The 21,528-nt window shown below is 39.1% G+C and overlaps 1 protein-coding gene across 1 annotated transcript in view; it reads right to left on the bottom strand.

The window, feature by feature from the left end:
* Positions 1-227: 227 nt before the first annotated feature.
* The window catches only part of GYPC (glycophorin C (Gerbich blood group)), a 95,128-nt gene continuing 73,827 nt past the window's right edge, over positions 228-21,528 (bottom strand). Inside the window, 3 exon segments of the mRNA XM_043995835.1 lie at positions 228-1,513; positions 1,516-1,611; positions 2,868-2,909. Of these exon segments, the coding sequence (XP_043851770.1) occupies positions 1,416-1,513; positions 1,516-1,611; positions 2,868-2,909 (236 nt within the window). The 3' untranslated portion in view covers positions 228-1,415.

Genomic DNA, 21,528 nt, shown 5'->3' with positions numbered 1-21,528 from the left:
TTCTAATTTTTTATATGTTAAAAGGAATGATCACTAGGTAGAAAAGAATATATTCAGAAATGAAGATATATAAAAACAAAAGATGCTGTAATTTTAAAATATTTCGCTATAGAGAATATTTGTTAATTGATTTGCATAAATTTCTATTTATATGTGTACATACACACATATACATAATATATATGTGGAGTGAGAGAGGGGAGGAGGGAGGGAGGGGGGAGGGAGGAAGACACAGAGAGAGAGAGAGAGAGAGAGAGAGAGAGAGAGAGAGAGAGAGAGAGAGGAGAGAATTTTCCTAACACAAATAACTGAAGTTTGGCCTTGAGTAATGAATTATTTGGGTCAGGACAATTTATACAACCTAGCTTCTAAGGCATAGAGAATCCATGATCTCACACTGATGAAATCAGAGACCTTGGAAGTCCTGAGATTGTACATCTGTGACAACATTTGAAAGTTTGTGTGGCATAAGATATAAAGGTCCAACCTTGAAGACAGGAATTCCTTCCTCTGAGACATAGTAGCTGTGTTACCATAGACAAATTACTCAACCTTCCATTGCTCCAGGAAAACTCTTTGAGACAATATGAAAGGTAACCTATGAATGCTCAGCCAGGATTCACCATAGATTCACCCTGGTGGTTTGTGACTATCATATACCAGTAGCTTCCTTCTCTCAAGAGACTACATGAGTCCAGACAATCCCCCTACCCTGCCTTTTTTTTTCTTTTGAGGGATCAGTTTTCTAAATTTCTGTTCCATGCTGTTGGCAGAATATACTAGGCTTTGTAAATATCTAAAATGGAAACAGACCCACCCATATAGTTAAAAATAAGAAATATACACAAGACAGATGAGAAAGTCCCTGACAGGGCGCTGTGCCATGTTTTCTGTTTTTTCCACATAATCACAATGTTATCTAGTTCAGAATGTTCTGTTACCATTTAAAATTTATTTCCAATAGCTCTGCTATATATCAACAGGACATGCGCATCCTCTGCTATTAAGGTATCCTTTTTTGCATTGGCACCTGTTGTTTTCCCTAAATGTCAAGGACTGACATTTGATATCATTATGCCCTGTCACTATATTAATGATTAAATTTCCCATTCCACTCCCTCCCCTACCCCATGCCCCTGCTCCCATGACATTGAATTTAATGGTGACCATCTGTATTGCAAATGAAATCAATAACCCCCAATCTGGCATTCAGTTCTCCCTGAAAAAGAAAATGGCCTTGAAATGGGGGTGCTGGCAGCTAACACCTTCTGCTCAAAATAGCCATAGCATTGGGGCTCTCCTCTTTCCCAGATGTAGTGTTGTGAGGTATATCCTCCGGAATGGGGGAGCCCTAAGAAAGTCTCTGTGTGGCCAACATTTTTTTTTCTTTTGGTAGGGGGAATGATTCCTTTTTCTTAAATAAAATATTCTTTTTTGCTTTCATCTCCAGGATCCTGAAGGGTAGGGTCGTTTTTCAGGGCTTCTTCGGCGCTCTCTGCAAACTCTGTGCCTTGTCTTCATTTGTGTGGTAGGTGCCCTTGTGCCGGAACATGTAATGCAGAATTACAAGCAGGAGGCAGATGAGGACAAAGGCCACAGCAGCAATCACAACTGCATGAGACAAAGAACCACAAATGAGTGAGCTAATGCATATGATACACTTGGCAAGCCTTACAGTTCTATATCAATGTCAGATATTTATTTGAATATTTTCAAATTCTATTTTAAAAATTCTAAATTTAATAAAGACCCAAATGAAATGAGCATTTCCAATATACAGAGTAGAGCATAAAAAGAGAATTGTTCATGAAAAATACAAGAGAGAAAGAGACCAATAGACAAGGACAGGGACAGAGAGAAAGAGACAGAGGCAAAAAGAGAGAAATAAAAACAGAGTGTCAGAAGAGATAGGAAGGTGGGAGAGTAATAGAAAAATAGAGACAGAGAGACACAATTCCAAGGCTAGAACTTTGTGATCTACAGGACTATATGGCTGATGATTGTCAAGATCAGTAAGGGAAACTTGAAGGGAGAAATATTTTTGGCCAGGGAGGGATGGAGCTAATCGCCAAAGATAGTACTGCTCCATCAGGCCAGAGAAGTATAGGATAATGTAAGTGACTATAGTTTTTGGAAGTTCAGAATCCCTGGAGCTAGATTCATCTACAGGCTTCACAGAGAGAGTAACATGAACAGTTTCAAAAATGGAATGGGTAGGGGGCAGCTAGGTGGCACAGTGGATAAAGCATAGGCCCTGGAATCAGGAGGAACTGAGTTCAAAACCTGGCCTCAGACACTTGACACTTACTAGCTGTGTGACCCTGGGCAAGTGTAAAGATTGGAATGATGCCCCCCTGCTGGAGAGCTACTGTAGGAAAGCTCCACCATGAGGAGAAGGCATCTGAGGGCAAGCCATGCGGTTTTCCTTGGTGTCAGGAAGCGATGTTTGCTCCTGTGTATTGTGTATAAAAGAGGCAAGGCTTGCTCTCTCGGTCTCTTTCGCCAGGACTCCTCTTGGAGAGTGGAGCAGGAAAAACTGTAGCTCCCCGAGATCGACAGATGAATCTAGGTCTTTCTCTCTCTCTTCACCAAATTCTTATTCTCCTTAATAACTTCTTAAAGTCTTAACTCTTGCTAAAGCTTATAATTTATTGGCGACCACTCATTAGATATTTTAGATAGTAGAACTAGAATTTTAGCCCCTTACACAAGTCACTTAACCCTCATTACCCTGAAAAAAAAAAAGTGGAATGGGTAGATGGTACAGGGATACCAAAGCCAAAACCAGAATTTTGTCCAGGAGATGGATATTGTGAAAGGATGCTGAAAGCAAGGTTAAAGTTTCTCTTCTCTGAGAGCTTACTCACCTGCAATGATGATGATGTCATTCTCTGGAATGGTGTCTCTTGCTGTGAAGAGAGAGCACAAGGGCCCAAGATGGATTAGATAAGCATAGCTGAATGGAGAGAAATCATCAACCTATTGATTCTTTTCATATTCCTTTTACCACCATCAACCTCATCTTAAAACTAAGTATGGGGCTTCTCCTAAGAATAATGAACAATCCTTCCCCAACTGTCCTGCCCTGACCTTTTCTGGAGTCTATAGCATTCTGGAAGAAGGTGGGTACAGGAAGAATAACACTAATAATGGGTAAAGTATCATCTATATTAAAAAGGATACTAGACTGGAAGATATGAGACCTGGGTTCAAGTCTCAGCACCGCCACTGATTAGCTAATTAGCCATATCTGTGTTTAATAAAATATGACTGTAATAGGAATATACATTTACAAAACACTTCCCATGTCATCTCATTTGAGCTTCCAAAAGCCCTCTGAGATAGTTACTATAATTATTATTATCCTCTTTTTATAGATGAGGAAACTGAAGTTCAAGGGATTTCAATGTCTTGTCCAGGATCATGCAGTCATTGAGTGTCAAAGACAGATTTGAATGCAGATTTTCCTGACTCCAAGTCTAGTGCTCTTTCCAAGTCTAGTACTCTTTCCACTAAATTAAGTTGACTCTCATAATACTGCTGCCTCCTCAAGCCCTGCCCTCCCTAAAATTAACCCTGTTTTCAGTCAAAGAACTAATATTCTTATTATACTAAGGTATAAGTGACTAATAAAGAATAACCTGTTATCCCTTCCAAGGATAGCTGTATTTAAAGTAGAAGACTAAATATTATGTCAAGTTATCAATCAATAATCAAACAATCAATAAACATTAAATGTCTACTATAGCCAGGCACTGTAATAAGTACTGAAATATAAAAAGAAAAAAAAAGCCAAAGACAGTCCCTGCCCTCAAAAAGCTTATAATCTAATTGAGGAGTCAACATGCAAACATATATACAAAGGCAAGCTACATACAGGACAAATGGAAAATAATAGAGGGAAGGCACTAGAAATAAGAGGATTTGGGAAAGGGTTGGGATGTTAGCTGGATTTAAAATAATCCAGGGAAGTCAATGTAGTAGAGAGGGAGAGCATTTTCAGGCAGGTGGACAGGGCAGAGAGAATTCCAGGAGCTGTTTTGTTAGTAAAACAATCGGAAGACCAGTGTCACTGGATGAAAGAGTACATGGTAGAGAGCAAGTTTTAATAAGACTGGAAGGTAGTATGGGATAGATTATAAAGGATTCTGAATACCAACCTGAGCATTTAATATTTGATCCTGGAGGTGATAGGGAGCCATTGAAGTTTATTGAGTAGGTGAGTGACATGGTACATGCTTTAGGAAAATCACTTTGGTGGCTCAGTGGAGGGTGGATTGGAGTAGGAGAGACTTGAGGCAGGCAGAACCCGCCATCACTCTACTGTGATAGTCTAGACATGAATTATGAGGGTCTATACTAGAGTGCTAGCAGTGTTAGAAGAGTGAAGGAGGCATATTCAAGAGATGTTTTCAAAGGTGAAATCAACAAGCCCTAACAACAGGTTAGATCTGGGGGGCAGGGGCTGTAAGAGAAGTGAGGAATTTGGGATGACTCCTAGATTGATATGACCTCAGTGATAATGGTGGTATTTCAGTTATAAGCAAGCACATGGAAAGAAAGGTATTTGGGGACCAGGAACTTGCCCAATACCTCTGAAATCAGAGGAAAAGGGAAAGGCATAAGCATTTATATAGCACCTACTATGTACCAGGCACTTTGCTAAATGCTTTATCAGTATTATATCATTTGATCCTCACAATATCCCTTTGAGGGTAAGTACTGTTATTATCCTCATTTCAGAGTTGAGGAAATGGAAGCAGACCTAGGTTAAGTGAGTTGTCTGAGGGCAAACACCTAGTAAGTGTTTCAGGCCTGGATTTGAACTCAGATCTTCCTGACTCTGGGTCCATCGCTCTATTCACTGAGAAATCTATCTGTCAAAATCATATCACAAAGGTTTTTCCTTATTGTGTTTTAGTCCTAAAAGCCTTGCAAGGTAGGATTAATTGTCCACAAAATCTCCAAAGACTATTGGAGACCCTTCTAAACACTTGTTATTTCTTCTGACAATTCATCTCTCTGCTTCCTTTGAATGAAACAATAACTTTATCCTCGAGGGCTGGTATTTAAGATTTTCTTTTCCTTTTGAAGGAATGGATATTTGAGTCCATTAAAGTCTATCCCAGGAAAGCTCTCCTTCCCTCCACTGCATCACCTTAGAATTCTTCAGGTATTATCAAAGCTATGGAGTTTACCTAGGTCACTGAGAGCTCCTAGAATTTCACCTTCCTAATGAGAGTCCCATGATTCTAAGAATTAATGGAATTGTGTGTGCTTGTCCTCAGTTATTAAGCAGACTTATAGCCTCTCTTCCAGGAAATTGGAAAGAAGAATGATTTATTAGACAGTGGAAGAGGCATCAGTGTTAACATGCAATTCCATGTTCCTATTACCAGGACTACACATATTAAAACAGAAGGAATACTGCTTTATAATAGACATTTCCGCTCAAATAATCACTTTAATTATAGTGAACGAGGTCCATTCTCCCCTGGGTAATTGCCAGATGCTTCTTTCTGCTAAGAAGCAAGTTGCCAGCACTGGGACCATGGGTATTTAGTGCAGGGAAATATACAGATAGGGTGGGAACTCAGGGCTGGAAGAGTTGGACAATTCACTGAGGGTCGGGGGTGCTGTTGTGTCTGCCTATCTCCAGCTTAAGGGAGCTGTCTAGAACCAGCAACAAGGCTCATGTAAAAGATCAAATAATGGAATAGGCATCTGCTGGGATACCAAGGCCTAGCCGCTGAAGCATCTTGCTATCTGACACTGCCTGATTCTTCACCAGTAACAGTCATGCTCAGCTCTAGCCCCTGGAGGATCTCTCAGAACTAATTACACTCAGTCAGTTTAGGGCTGGCTCTGGGGCAGAGCTGTCCTGGATAGGTTGATGAACTAATATTTCTATCAGTCCTCTCTAGCTGGTCCCAGACCAGGTCATGCTTTTTTTACCATCTAGGCTCCACCAGGCCACCACGGCCTAATCATAACCCTGCTCCAGATGCTTTCCTTCCCTGCACAGGTGTGCATACAGGGTATGCCCAGACACACCCTAAGATTTCCAAAAATTGATGTTTTCTTTTTCATTTTTAAGTTTGAATTTGGAAATACAGTTTTTAATTTTCAAAAGCAAGTTTAGTTGGCTTTTAGTCTCTAGGTTTTTTGTTTTTGTTTTTGGTTTTTTGGGGTTTTTTTGATAGGGGCAATGAGGATTAAGTGACTTGCCCAGGGTCACACAGCTATTAAGTGTCAAGTGTTTGGGACCAGATTAGAACTCAGGTCCTCCTGAATCCAGAGCCAGTGCTTTATCCACTGTGCCACCTAGTTGCCCCTGTCTCTAGTTGTTTTTTTTTAAATGTCTTTTATGACTGAGTATTCAATAAATTTTCAACTTTAAAATTCCTTGGGTATATACCCTAAAGAAACATGTATGTTGTGTGCCAAGGAATGAGACTTAGAAATGGAATTAGAGATCACATCAGTATTGATATTGTTATTAGAAAAATAGTGGGGCAGCTAGGAGGCACAGTGGATAAAGCACTGGCCCTGGATTCAGGAGGACCTGAGTTCAAATGCGGCTTCAGACACTTGACACTTAGTAGCTGTGTGACCCTGGCAAGTCACTTAACCCCCATTGCCCGCAAAAAAATAATAAAATAAAGGTATTCTTAAAAAAAGAAAGGAAAAGACAAATAGTGATGACAGGGGGGCAGCTAGGTGGAGCCAGTGGATAGAGCACTGGCCTTGGATTCAGGAGGACCTGAGTTCAAATCTGGCCTCAGACACTTGACACTTACTAGCTGTGTGACCTTGGGCAAGTCACTTAAACACCCTCCCCCATTTCCCTACCCCCAAAAAAGGAAAAAAAAAAAGAAAATAGTGATGACATCAGAAGTAATGCTATGGTTAAAGGGTCATTTAATTATGGTCTTGTGACTCCATTTATGAGCCCCTAAAGTGTTTAGATCAAAGTTCCTTTCCTTGGCTAGCACTCCTCATCCATTTCTTTTATCCTTATAGTAGGATATAATCTCCTTGAGGGCAGGGACTGTCGCTATTTTGTAGCTGTATCTCCAGATATTCCTGGCACACAGTAGGTACTTAATAAAAAACTTGTTGCTTGATAGAAACCTGGAAGGTTGTTAGGCAGAATACAAAACATACCTGGGCATTAGAGGCCTGGGTAAGATAGGGAGAGCCTCAGGGACAAGGCAAGCAATGAACTCCAAGAATGCCTTTGTACCAAAGAGCAATGAAAAAGGAAATAGTAAATCATAGGTCTTATTCCTATCCCTATCCTTATTTTTATATAAACAAGTTTTGTTGTTTGGACTTTAAGGACCATTTAGATCATTGATGTAACTAATTTTTCAGCTGAATGAAATAATCATTGAGTCAATCACTATGTACTTGTTGTTTAACCTCTGTACTAAATATGTGGGAGATCAGTCCTCAATAAGGGATTGGCCTCAGTCAGTTAAAATAATCCAGTCAATTTGTGTTGTCTTTTTTGTTATCATCCATTTTTCCTCTCCTGTGACAAAACCATCATCCACTGATACTTTCTTCTTTATGATATGAAGGTAGCCCTGGGTCTCACTGACTGTAAGTTGGGCATACACTCTGGCCTGTCCTACCAAGCCAGAAAGACTTTGCATACAGGCCCAAACAATGGACCACCCAATAAGTTTGGAGGGGGCTCATCACAAGAGGGATTATCCATCAGTGCCCAAGATTATTTATTTCTTTATTTATTGGCCAGAGTAATTAAAAAAAAAAGACTATTTACAAAGTGAGTCATAGATTTTGATGTCAGTAGATCCTTGAAAGAATGAAATGTTACAGTGTGTGCTTTTCATATCTGAAGATGTGACAATGCTGATTTAGGCCTTTAGGGCATGTCAGGGCCCAAATTTATGAACTCTTAGGGGTCTCCTGGCTCATAGGCCAGTACTCGTTCTACTAGATCACATTTTCTCCTAAAGAAAAAATCTACCTAAAGATTATCAGGTCTTTTAAAATAATATTTTTATATTCATTCATTTTCTTTCTTTGCTTCTTTTTTCTTTCTTTTACTTAGTTTTTAAAACATTTTGGTGATAGAAGCAATATTTGTTATATTTAGTCTGTGATGGCCTTTAAGGGGGTGGGAGGTTGTTTAGGTTACTTGTTATCAGAGGTCTAAAAGGCTTAGCCAATGGGTAGTTGGTGCTGGAGGTTTTAATAAAAATTCCTTGCTGCCCTGTGAAGGAATGACTTCTTGATTTAATCTAGTTTGCCATGGTGACTGTGAAGGAGGCAAGAAGATAGTATTTTACCTAGTCACTATCTTTTTTACTTTAGAAATTGTATCTTAATATCTTGTTATCAGCAACGTTTTTTTTTTTAAAGCTGAAATTTATGTTCCACACTTGCTTTATTGCATTCTCACCCACACCATGAATCACTGGATTAGCCTAGGTTAGGTCTGGCCCTAACAATTAACTTTCAGTGTCTCCTCTTTACTAACTGGGCTGACTGTCTTCAGACTCATTGCCTAGCCTTCAGAACAAAGCTTCAACCAGATCTATTAAGTGGTCACACAATTTCTCTATTTTACTGATTCTACTTTAAATTTTGGGTCCTTCCAGCTCATACGAGAGTTTGCAAAACATCTAAATGCAGTATTAAATTATTAAAGTTTATAGTTGCACTAAGACTTTTGGAAAATACTGAATTTATCAACAAATGCTTAACAAATTAAATTCCAGGAAACATTTATGAAATAACTACTGTATCTTAAGGCTCTTTATTAAACATTGTTTGTTATTACATTAGCCAAACATTTGACATTTATTGAACACCGCCTATTCAAGGAGTTCGATGATTTGAATATTGATTTGCAATCATAGATTAATCTGGGGAATTATATTAACCAAGCAAACAAGTTTTTCAGCCCTGACTTTGGTGCCATGAGAGATAACAGAAATATAAAACACAATCCCTTCCCTCACTGAAACATAATAATCTAGCTGGGAAATAGAAAAGTGACAATAGCTCTGCATTTGGAATAAAAGAATAGGGTTTGAAAATCTGACTGTCACTTAGTACTTGTGTCATTGAACTTCAATGAGACTCAATTTCCTCATCTATAAAAAAGGAGTTGAACTAAATGACCTTTAATGTTATTTTTAAGTTCTAATTTTATGATCCAGTGACTAAGGCATGCAACAATTAGAGAATAATACAAGATGATGAGATTAAGGTCTTTGAGCCAATTCTGATGAGTGTTAGGCTCATTTACTGCCCAGTTTAAATAGATTACTCCACCCAATTGGGTGTGTGTGCATGTGTGTTAATCCCTCCTTGAGCTAACTCTGATGAGATTAAGGTTTTTGAGCCTATTCTGATGAGTGTAAAGTTCATTTACTTCCCTGCTCCTGTCCCATCTGTCCCCCCACTCCATAAACCCTTTCCTGTTTCTTTCATGTGGGATTTTACCCCATGCTACCTCTCCCCTTCCCCTCCCCCAGGGCATTCCTCTAACCCCTCAATTTTACCCTAAAGATGTGACCATAGGGCAGCTATGTGACACAGTGGACAAAGAACCCACCCTGGACCAAGGAGGACCCTAGTCCCAATCCAGCCTCAGACACAAGACACTCACCCCATTGCATGACTCCAGGCGAGTTACCCAAACTCCAACCACCCCACAAAAAGAGCTAAAAAAGAAATACTTTGTAGCAATTATCCTTCATAATCAATTCCCACCTATCCCTCTGTCTAAATTATTTCCATCATCTGCCCTACATACTGAGAAAGTTCTTATGAGTAAGAAGTATCATCGTCCCCTGTAGGAATATAAACAGTTTTACCTTTTAACATCCCTCAATTTTTTTTTCCTGTTTACCTTTAAATGGTGCTCTAGGGTCTTATATTTGAAAGTCAAATTTCTAATCAGTTTCAGGTCTTTTCATCATGAATACCTGAAAGTCCTCTTTTCATTGAAGCCCTGTTTTGTTTTCCTCTAAAAGATGATCACAGTTTTGCTGGATAGGTGATTCTTGATTGTAATCCTAATTCCTTGCCCTCTAGAGTATCATATTCATGCCCCTATCCTTTAATGTAGAAGCTGCTAGATCTTGTGCTTTTCCTGACTGGGGCTCCACAGTACTTGAATGATTTCTTTTTGGCAGCTTGCAATATTTTCTTCTTGACCTGGGAGCTCTGGAACTTTGCTATAATATTCCTGGGAGGTTTCCTTTTGGGATCTCTTTCAGGAGGTGATTGGTGGATTCTTTCAATTTCTGTTTTACCCTCTGCTTCTAGAATATCAGGGGAATTTTCCCTGACAATTTCTTGGAAGATGATGTCTAAGCTCTTCCCTTGATCATGGTTTTCAGGTAGTCCAATTATTTTCAAATGATCTCTCCTGGATCTATTTTCCAGGTCAGCAGATTTTACAAGACGATAATTTGACATTGCCCTCTATTTTTTTATTCATTTGGATTTGCTTAATTGTGTCTTGGTTTCTCATAAAGTCACTAGCTTCCATTTGTTCAAGCCTAATTTTTGTGCAATTATTTTCATCAGAGAGTTTTTCCATTTGGCTTTTCAAGCGGTTGACTTTTTTCTCATGCCTTTCCTCCATCACCCTCATTTCTCTTTCCATTTTTTCCTCTCCTGTCTGACTTTATCTTCAAAGTCCCTTTTGAGTGCTTCATGGCCTGAGACCAATTCATGTTTTTCTTGGAAGCTTTGGATGTAGGAACCTTGATGTTGCTATCCTCTTCTGAGGGTGCACCTCAATCTTTCTTGTCACTAAAGAAACTTTCTATGGTCCTCACCTTTCTCTGTCTGCTCATCTTGCCTGTCTTTTACTTGACTTTTATTACTTAAAGTGGGGCACTGTTTCCAGACTGCACTGTCCCAAGCTTCAGTGGGTCCCAGGTGGTATGATTTAAGGAGGGGCAGGTTCTTCACTTGCCTGGCCTATTCCCTGGTCCGTAGATAACCCCAGGCCAACTTGCAAACTTTGTGTGCTATGGTTGTTAGCTCAGATTAGCCTGTGCCCCTCCCCTACCCGGGCCACTGCTACTCAAGCCTCATTAAATGTTAAATACATTCTTTTTCTTTTATACTCTAGCTAAGTGATTCCATGACACTAGTGATGTCATAGATTTGCATTTTGGGCTTGTTATTGATTGGGCTGTGTAAGGGGCTAAAACTCTAGCTAAACTATCCAAAATCTAATGAGTGGTTGCCAATAAATTATAAGCTTTAGCAAGAATATTTAAGTGTTTAAGTATTTATTACAGAGCATTAGGATCAGAGAGAAAGGTAAAAAATTTAACTATTGCTAGGAGACCCTATCATCTGACCCACCATGGTGAGGTCAGGAACCAAAAGAGACAGCACCCCTTCAGCCACATCTGCTTCCTACTTCGTGTCCTCCTCCCAGAAATGGGAGGCTCTTCAAGTTGATTGGCTGGTAGCCTCGATAGACAGTACCCACGAACAAACGTCACTTCCTGACGCTAAGGACCTTGACCACATGGCTTGCCCTCAGAGGCCTTCTCCTCATGGTGGAGCTTTGCTACAGTAAGTCTCCAGCAGGTGGCATCATTCCAATCGTTACAGTTGATAGCATCAATCAATCAATCAAAAAGTATTTTATTAAGTGAAATCAAGCTAACAGGCATTTTTTAAATGCCTACTATGTGCCAGGTGCTTTGCTAAGTTCTGGAGACACAAGGAAAGGCAACAAACTGTCCCTGTTCTCAAGAAGCTTACAGTCTAATTATCAAGCACCTACTATGTGTCAGGTACTCAAACAAACAAACAAACAAATAAATGAATTGAATGAATACAACAATCCCTATTTTTAAGACCCTATATTCCAATGGGGAGGGGAAGAGAAGGAACAACAGGGATATCTCTCTTTCATCCGTAACTATCTATCTATTTATCTATCTAACTACCTACCTACCTATCTGTCTGTCTGTCTATCTATCATCTATCCACTTATACATACTTGTATATGTATGTATATATAGAGGATAAATATGTAGCATCTCTTTGGGGGATGCATGATGAGGGGACCTTCCTTCTCCCCCCACCCACATACTTCATAGCAAGTATAGATATTCTCAGAATGCTTTCTATTAGTTGCAAGGACTAATTCAATTGACTGCTGAGGCAAAACTCTGTGAATGTAATAGGGAAAGGATCTACCTGTCAGGTTTCTATTCCTGTCAGCCTTGAAGAATTAAGGACAACTCTGAGCTCAAGGCCAACAGGAAGCATCCTAAGGATATCTGTGTCTGTCCTGAATTAGGAAGGGGGAGAGTAAGAGGCCCTCCAACACACATCCCCAAGGGGGACATAATTCATTAAGAGAATAAATATCATGCTTTAGAAGTATGTGGGAAGTCAAACAGCACCTATTCATCAAAGATAAAGGCCTCTCTATGGAGAAAATTCCCATTCCCTATTTCTCAAGGAAGCTGGTATTTTTAAAATAGAATTTTATCTGACCCTTTACCCAACTCTTTCCCCACATCTAATGACTTCTCCAAATGCTCTTATGATTACTGAAGAAATTTCCAACATTCTGTTTCACTGCCTTCCATTCCTTTACCTCATTCATTCTGAAATGTCTTTGAGCTCAGATTTGTCTATAAGAGGTACGTGGAGGTAGAGTGACTAACTCTCAGTTAAGTTTCTTTTTCATGGAAGCTAGGACAAACTTTAGTACTGAACATTCTAGAAAAATATGGAACATGAGAAAGAATGTGAATAAAAATCTCTAAAATTGGGGGGGCGGTAATTGGGCGCTAATTCTTGAGAGAGGGACAAACAACTTATTTCTATTCCCTCTGCCTAATTTAATAAACTTTTATTTAGCCACACTTATGATCAAGAAACTATTATAAAAATTCCCTCTGGTTGGATTGTGGGTATTCTGCATTAGAGAGTTCATTTGAAGGATAAGAGCACCTGAAAGGGGTAAGGACTTGGGAGCTCCTAGAAAATTTAAGAGATGGAGGCAGCTAGATGGCGCAGTGGATTCAGGAGGACCTGAGTTCAAATCTGGCCTCAGACAATTGACACTTACTACCTGTGTGACCCTGGGCAAGTCACTTAACCCTCATTGCCCCTCAAAAAAAAAAAAAAAGAAAAAACAAAATTTAAGAGACTCCCCCAAAGTCACACATGTTATAAGCAATAGAAGTCAGAGTTGAAATGAAGTCCTTTGACTCCAGAGCCATTGTACTGTCTACTACTCCACAGTTAATTCTTGGTCAGCTGGGGCAGGAAGATCCACAACAAACCAGAGGCACCCTTCTTCCTTGCTACCACTCTGTCCATCCCTACTTCAACCTAGGTCTGCCTAGAACTCGTTCTAGTGGCTGGACTGTTTGTACCACTAGGATAAGATGACATTCCTTCCAATAACATGAAGAACCACCAGGCCTAACTATTTTATTGCCCTGTCACTGAATCCTAAGGCATTCCAGATGATTTGGGTTTTAGTCTGAGCTATTTGCCAAAATTTACATTGATATCTGAGTAAATCATGTCAATTCTCTGGGTCTTCCTTAGTTTTTTCCTTTCCTTTCTTTTCTTTTCTTTTCTTTTCTTCTTTCCTTTTTCCTTTCTTATTCCCTCCCTCCCTCCCTTCCTCCCTTCCTTCCTCCCTCCCTTCCTTCCTTCCTTCCTTCCTTCCTTCCTTCCTTCCTTCCTTCCTTCCTTCCTTCCTTCCTTCCTTCCTTCCTTCCTCCTCCCTTCCTTCCTTTCCTAGGACATCCTATCTCACCCAAGCTGGAAATAGGGTAGACACTCACAAACCGAATTTATTATTGATCATCATGGCAGCTTTGATTTGCTCCATTTCATACCTAGCCAGTCTAATCCCTGTTCCCAAGGACTCACCATGTTGGTGCCAGGTTTAGTGTGGACACGTTATTGGTTTTAGCCCTACTGTAGCTCAGAATTCCTGAACTTTAGTGACACACCAACCTTAGCTTGCCCAATAGCACCGTATGTGTCACCATACCCATCTAGGCCTTGGTTCATAAAAATGAAGGGCTTGGACTAGATGGCTTTTCAAGTCCCTCATGGTTTTCAACATTTAGTGACATTTGATCTTTAGGGATGTGTTTTGTTAAGACTCCTAAGTTCTTTGAGTAGGAAAGGGGCCATAAATATTATTTATTCAACTAAAGACATTATTACCCACGAGAGACCTGATAACAAGGCCTGTGTTTAGTCTCTTTTAGTCATCTAAAAGAAGGAATAGTCCACTATTCCATTGCCTTTTTGTTACAAGCTTTTGTGTTACAAGTCCTGGGCCTCAAGTAAAAGCTGCCATTTTCCAGTCAGGGTTTTGTTTTGTCTGGCATCAGGGCAAATATGGGCCACTGGAGATAAATGGGATTTAACTACATTAAAAATAAGGGAGTTTGGGGCAGCTAGGCGGCACAGTAGATAGAGCAACAGCCCTGGAGTCAGGAGTGCCTGAGTTCAGATCCGGCCTCAGACACTTAAACACTTACTAGCTGTGTGACCCTGGGCAAGTCGCTTAACCCCAATTGCCTCACTAAAAAAAAAAAAAAAAAAGGGAGTTTTGGGGGCAGCTAGGTGGTGCAGTGGATAAAGCACTGGCCCGAGATTTAGGAGGACCTGAGTTCAAATCCAGCCTCGGACACTTGACACTTACTAGCTATGTGACCCTGTGGGAAAGTCACTTAACCCTCAATGCCACATATACACACAAAATAAATTTAAAAGAGTTTTGCTTTCAAGCTTGCAAAAGTTAATTTCCAGACAAACAAAAGGCACTCTTGTGCCATACAAAAGAATTGTGAAAGACTAAGATATATGCATGGCTCCCAAAAAAGCTTAGGTAAATTCATGGATGGCCTATTAACATCAGCAATGAGTTAATAGAGAGATTGAATGGCATAGAACATAGAGATCTGTCCTCAGAGTCAGAATGGCTTGGCTTAAATTTTACCCTCTTATACACACTAGCTGTGTGATCCTGGGTTACTTAACCTCTTAGTTGTTTCTGTGGCTCCTCCCCACACCCTTGTCACCCCCAGGAACTCTCTAGGTCTATAAGTTGGAGAGCAGTCTAAGAAAGTGTTTCCTTACCAGAGAGTTCCCTATATTGAAGGAATCTCAAGTCTGGACTATCTTCCCTTAGGTCAATCAGTAAATACACATTTATTGGGCAGCAGCTATGCTTTTAGCTCCATATTAGTACAGGAGATTAAAAGAATTATTATACACAGTCCCTGACCACAGGGAATTTATGGTTTTTGCTGGAAAATCAAGACTAACCCACAGAAAAAGGTAAATAATAATATAAGGCAGAATCTGCTAAGCAGGCTAGTGTTCTTCTGGCTCCCACTTCATAATCTAAAACCTGGTACAGTGAATGCTATAGGAATTCAGAGGAGAGACAGAGACAGAGACAGAGACAGAGATACATACAGAAGAGAGATGGAGACAGAGACAGACAGAGAGACAGAGACAGAGACAGACAGAGAGACAGAGATAGACAGACTCACACAGACAGAGAGACAGAGACAGACAGATACAGAGAGAGAGGAAGAGACAGAGAGATACAGAGAGACTTAGAGAGAGAGAGAGAGAGAGAGAGAGAGACAGATACAGAGAGAGAGGAAGAGACAGAGAGAGAGAGAGAGAGAACGCTGTGTTCCAAGGGAGGCTTCATGGAGAATGGTCACAGAAACTCTTTGAAGGCATTAGAAAGCTTGCAGTGGTAAAAAAAAAAAAAAAAACAAAGCACTAAAATTTGAATGTTGAACTTGGAGTTATGGGAATTGAGGTAATTGTTGTTTCTACCACTTGTGACTTGTGCAACCTTAGTGGCTAAATCATTTAACCTCTTTGGACCTCAGTTTCCTTATTTGTGAAATGAGGAGGTTGAACATCTTAGATAATGCCCTCTGAGGTCTCTTCCAGCACTATGATTCTATGATTTGATCTGAAGATTTTTTTTTCTTTCTTTCTGTACTTGAGCCTAAAGCTTAAATTTCTTCTATGGGCAACTGAAATAAGTTAGGAAATGGATTTCATTAACTGAATTGTTTTGGTTAAAACAAGGTCAAATTCACTTTCTTTTTTTCTTGTCCAGATTCTTTTAGACATTCCCTGAATTAATAAAGCACACATGCTTTGGGAAGCTGAGTAGAAGTTATCAGAGTTAGTGTCATATCATGTAATTCATTTATCCTACCCATCTACCCATCCATCTATCTATCCACCTAGTCATCTCCCCATCACGCCATCCATCCATCCATCCATCCATCCATCCATCCATCCATCCATCCATCCATCCATCCAATAAGTATTTCACTGGAACTTAAATATACAGCCCTGAATTAAGTTCTGTTTCAGATATAAAAAGAAGATAGAGCCTACTACTTAGTTGAGGAGACAAGATACATACCTTAGATAATCAAATAAGCAAAGTATTCCTATAGCATTCACTGTACCAGGTACAGTACCACTGTACCAGGTTTTGGATTATGAAGTGGGAGCCAGAAGAACACTAGCCTGCTTAGCAGATTCTGCATACTATAATGTGTCAAAAACTGTGTAAAGTGCTGGTATTTACAATGACAAACATGAAACAATTTGTGTCTTCAAATACTTTGCATCCTATGCGGTGAGATAGCATGTTTATGTGCAAGTATATGCAGAGGACCTGTACATAAAATATATATGAATTAGCTACATGGTAACTTGGGAGGGGGAGACACTAGCAGCTGGGGACAAAGGCAATTGAAATAGCAGGAAAAGTCTCATGCAGAAGGAAGTTCTTTAGTTGAATTTTTGAAAGAAACCAGGGATTTCAAAAGACAGAGGTGAGAAGGGGGAACATCCCAGGCCTGGGGGAGAGCCTACACAAAGGTATGGAGGTGGGATATGGAGTGTGGTATAACAGGAAGAAGCTAAATAACATTACGGGGGATGAGTTTCAAACAAGGGGAAAAAACTTGAAGTATTATGGAAGAGCATGGAGGAAGAAGAGATCATTGTGGGCTAGGGTATTCAGAACAAGATGAAATTTGATTGGGCTTCCCTCTGGTGAATAGCTAATAAGCCAGTTCTAATTCAAAAGAACTATTTTAAGTATAGGAAAGTCCACTGGTTCTGTAGCACCTGTCTGTCTTGATTTCCCTTTCTTTATGTTTTGCCTCATGTCAACACTTTCCATTTGAGGAAAAAAATCATTATTCCATTAACCTGTACTTGCTGATTAAATACTTTGAAGTATGGTTGGAACAGGGTGAGAAGGGTCTAACTATGAATTCAAAAACATCTTTCTCATGAAAACATGAGAAAATCAGAACTAGTTTCTAGTTATTTGTTTTTGTGAACTTCAGAGTTCCTCCAAATTGTTTTTCAGACTTTTATGGTGGCATGGTTATTAACACCATTTTACAGATGATATCTACTATCCAGTCTCTAATCTATTGCCAATCAATTTCACCTTTGCAACATCTGAATATGTCATCTTCTCTCCTCTGATATTGCCACTGCTTTTGTGTAGGCTCTCATCACTTCACACCTGGACCACTGCGATAGCCTGATGGTAGGTTTGCCTGCCTCAAATCTCTTCCAACTTCAATCTATCTTCCATTCAGCTACTACAATGATTTTCCCAAAGCACAGGTCTGACCATGTTATTCCCCTACTTAATAAATTCCAGTGGCTCCCTATCACTTCTGGCACAAAATACAAAATGCTCTGTTAAAGCCCTTCATAATCTGGTCCCCTTCTACCTTTCTAGTTTTCTTATACCTTCCTCCTTGATATATATATATATATATATACTCTTTGATCCAGTGACATGGATCCCATGGCTTGTTTCACGAGTAGAACAATCCATCCCTCTGCTCTCTAGGCATTTCCTCTGGCTATCCCCCATGCCTGAAATGCTTTCCCTCCTCTCCATCTACTGATTTCCCTGTTTTTAAGTCGCAACTAAAACCCCACCTTCTATGGGAAGCCTACCCCAATTCCTCTTAATTCCAGTGTCTTCACTGTGTTAATTATTTCCTATTTATCCTATATATACTGCCTCTTCCATTAGATAGTGAGCTCCTTGAGGGCAGGGACTGCCTTTAAGTACCAGCTAAAATCCCATCTTCTACAGGAAACCTTTCCTCGTTGTTGTTCAGGTCCTGAGTCTTCCTGACCTCACGGACAATGGCAAGGTAGAGCCTTTCACCCTCCACTAACTCTCAAGTCCTTCCAAGTTTTGTTTATTGTTTCTATGATACGACCTATCCATCTCATCCTCTGGCTTTTCCTTTTGCCGTCAATCTTTCCATGTGTGGGGGGCTTTTCCAATGAGTCCCATCTTTTCATTATGTGGTCAAAGTAATTAGCTTCAACTCCAATATTTCACCTTCCAGTGAATATCTTGATTAATTTTAGTATTTACTGATTTGACCTTCTTGTTATCCAAGGGATTCTCAAAAGTTTTCCTCAGCACCACAATTCGATACATCGATTTTATGACACAGCTTTTTTCTTTTTTTCAGTTCAGCTCTTACAGTCTCACAGCCATATACTGCTGCTGGGAAAAATCATTGCTTTTGACTATATGGACCTCTGTTAGCAATGGGGATGTCTCTGCTTTTTAGTATGCTGTGGAGATTTGCAATTGTTTTCCTTCCAAGGAGGCAAGCATCTTTTAATTTCATGGCCTGCAGATGCCATCTGCAGTGATCTTCGAGCCCAAGAATATAAAATCTGACACTGCTGTCCATTTCTTCTCCCTCTATTTGCCAGGAAGTGATGAGACCAGTTGCCAAGATCTTAGTTGTTGTTATTGTTGTTTTAATGTTAAGCTTCAAGCCAACTTCTACATTCTCTGCTTTCATCCTCATTGAAGCTTCTTAATTCCTTTCCACTTTTTGCCAACAGAGTGTTTATCATCTGCATATCTGAGATTGCTGATATTTTCCCCTGCAAACTTTAAAGTTCAGCTTTGATTTTGCATGATGTATTCTTCCTCACCTCTCTTAAATTGAATGCCTTCTTTTAATTATTTCCACATATATGTGTGTATATATATATATATATATATAACATACATATATATATATATATATATACAAAATAAATACATGTGTATCTCTCTCTCTCTCTTTCTCTCTTGTGATTGAGTATATTTGTTTGCTTGTTTGTTGTATTCCCCTTTAGATTGTGATCTCCTTGACAGCAGGGACTGTCTTTTGTCACTTTTAGCAAACCTGGTATTTATCGTAGTACCTGGCACATAGTAGATTGCTTTACAAATGTTTGTTAACTGTCTCACTAGTGCCCAAGGTTGAGAATTGCTAGTTGATTAGCCATTAAATACTAGAAGTAATACCATCCTCCTCCTCCTCCTTTACCCCCTTCTGCATCTTAAATAACTCCCACTCCCCTATTAGATTACTACATTAAATCTAAATTCCCCAGGCTCACTTTCTTTTTAATTTATTAAATTTATTGAGATACCTTTTAAACACTTTCAACAGGACTCAAAGAAATGTTCCTACAAAGTACATTCTCTGAAACATGTTAAGTCTATTGTAAACAGAAGAAGGGATAGGTCATTTAACAATGTGGTAATATTGCCAAGTATTATACCAGAATTTAATGCCTCACTAGGTTGATATTACACTTTGCGTAATCATTGAATATTGTTCTTTTAGTTGTTTTTTTTTACTCATATTACTTCATATAAGCTTTCTCATATTTCTCTGAATTCTTCCATATTTTTCATTCCTTATAGCCTAGTAAATTCTATTACATTCACATACCACATTTCGCCCTTCCTCCAGCTATTCCTTGTTGTTGGGCATGGATTTGTTTCCAGTTTTTTGCTATTACAAATAATAACGACATGATTATTTTTATATATAATCCAAGTGGGGAATCTCTGTGTCAAAAGATATGAACAATTTGACTATGATATGAACTTTTTCTCATATAACTTCCAAATTATTTTCAAGTCAGAAGCCCTAGATTAAGTTCCAGACCCTCCACTTACCAGTAAATTATTTTGGACAAGTTATTTCACCTCTAAAAATTCAGTTTCCTTATCTATAATACACACGCAAGAATTTTTTATAACCTTATGTCAGGGGTTATTGTAAATGAAAGGACTTCAGATACATTGTGTGTGCATGTGTGTATACACACACACGTCATATACATGTGTTATTTTGGCTGTATTGTTTGTAGTTATTTTATTTTACATGTGAATATCTTGTTTTCCCAATCAAACCAATCCAATAAACATTTATTAGGTGCCTATTGTAAGAAAGGCATTGTGCTCAGTGCTTAGGGATACAAAAGTATATAAATCATCAGCTAGCCACAAAGAGCTTACATTCCCCACGTGGACTAGATGTTCCTTCTGATAATTTTTTTTAATGGAGCTTAGCAAAGGGCAGGCACAGTGGGGCTCCATGAATATGCTGTTGACTGAATAAATGAATTTATTGACTGCCTATGTTGTACATTGCACTGCATTATGCAGCAAAAAAATGGAGGTTGAGGTAAGGTTACAAGAGATGACTTAGACTTCTACTTATTTGTCATAAGAAGTTTTGTGAGATATGATGTAAGTATAAAGGAGTAAGGAACTTCACAATCAACACAAATGAATCATAAAAGACTTTGTCTATACCTTGAATCCTAATTGTTCACATTTTTTCTCAGGAAACAAGTGATGAAGATGAAAGATGAATATAGTTAAAAAATACAGCTAATGTTATTTGACCTCCCCTCCTTCCCTATTATTTCTACCTTCTACCCATCCAAAATACACCACACAAAGTATATTGAAGCTCTAAAACAGAGATGAAATTGGTCATTGTTTGGAACTTATCAATCTGACATGCTGAACACAAAAACACTACCACCCTTGAACAATAACCCATCAGGCTTCACATTCATCAGTCCTGCTCTTTGAAAATTAAGCAACGGTTTCTCAGCTGTCAATCTGGACAGCAGACAGAATAATTTGGCTTCCATTTATATGCTAAATTATTTCAGTGAAACTAATGGGAGGAAAAACAACCACTGCTGATTCATTTAGGTGAATAACTGAACTCTGTTTAAAATGCAGGCGGCAAAAGGTTTCTAATTTGCCTGGGCTATTTCCAAATGAAGACGCCTAATGCTTCACATATAAATAGTTCATCACAAAAGTGGACACAGGTAGGAGATAACTATTTGCAATTTTTGGAGGAAAACAGGACTTTTAGAAGACAGTGAAGTGATTCTTAGCCTTATTTGTATCCTGTTTCATCTTTCCTATTCTGAGTTCTGCCTACATCTTTTTTCTTTAACATCAAATTTAGGACAGAGAATGTAAGTTTCTTGAAGACAGCAGCTTGTTTCATTTCTTCTTTTGCAAACCCACTTCCCAGCTTCATTCCTAGCACGAAGTAGATGTTTAATAAAATGCTTGTTGACTAATCACACTTGTGAGAACTTCACCAT

The sequence above is a fragment of the Dromiciops gliroides genome, chromosome 3 (genome assembly GCF_019393635.1).
Source record: "Dromiciops gliroides isolate mDroGli1 chromosome 3, mDroGli1.pri, whole genome shotgun sequence".
Classification (NCBI taxonomy): Eukaryota; Metazoa; Chordata; class Mammalia; order Microbiotheria; family Microbiotheriidae; genus Dromiciops; species Dromiciops gliroides.
This window is presented reverse-complemented; position numbering and strand designations above follow the sequence as displayed.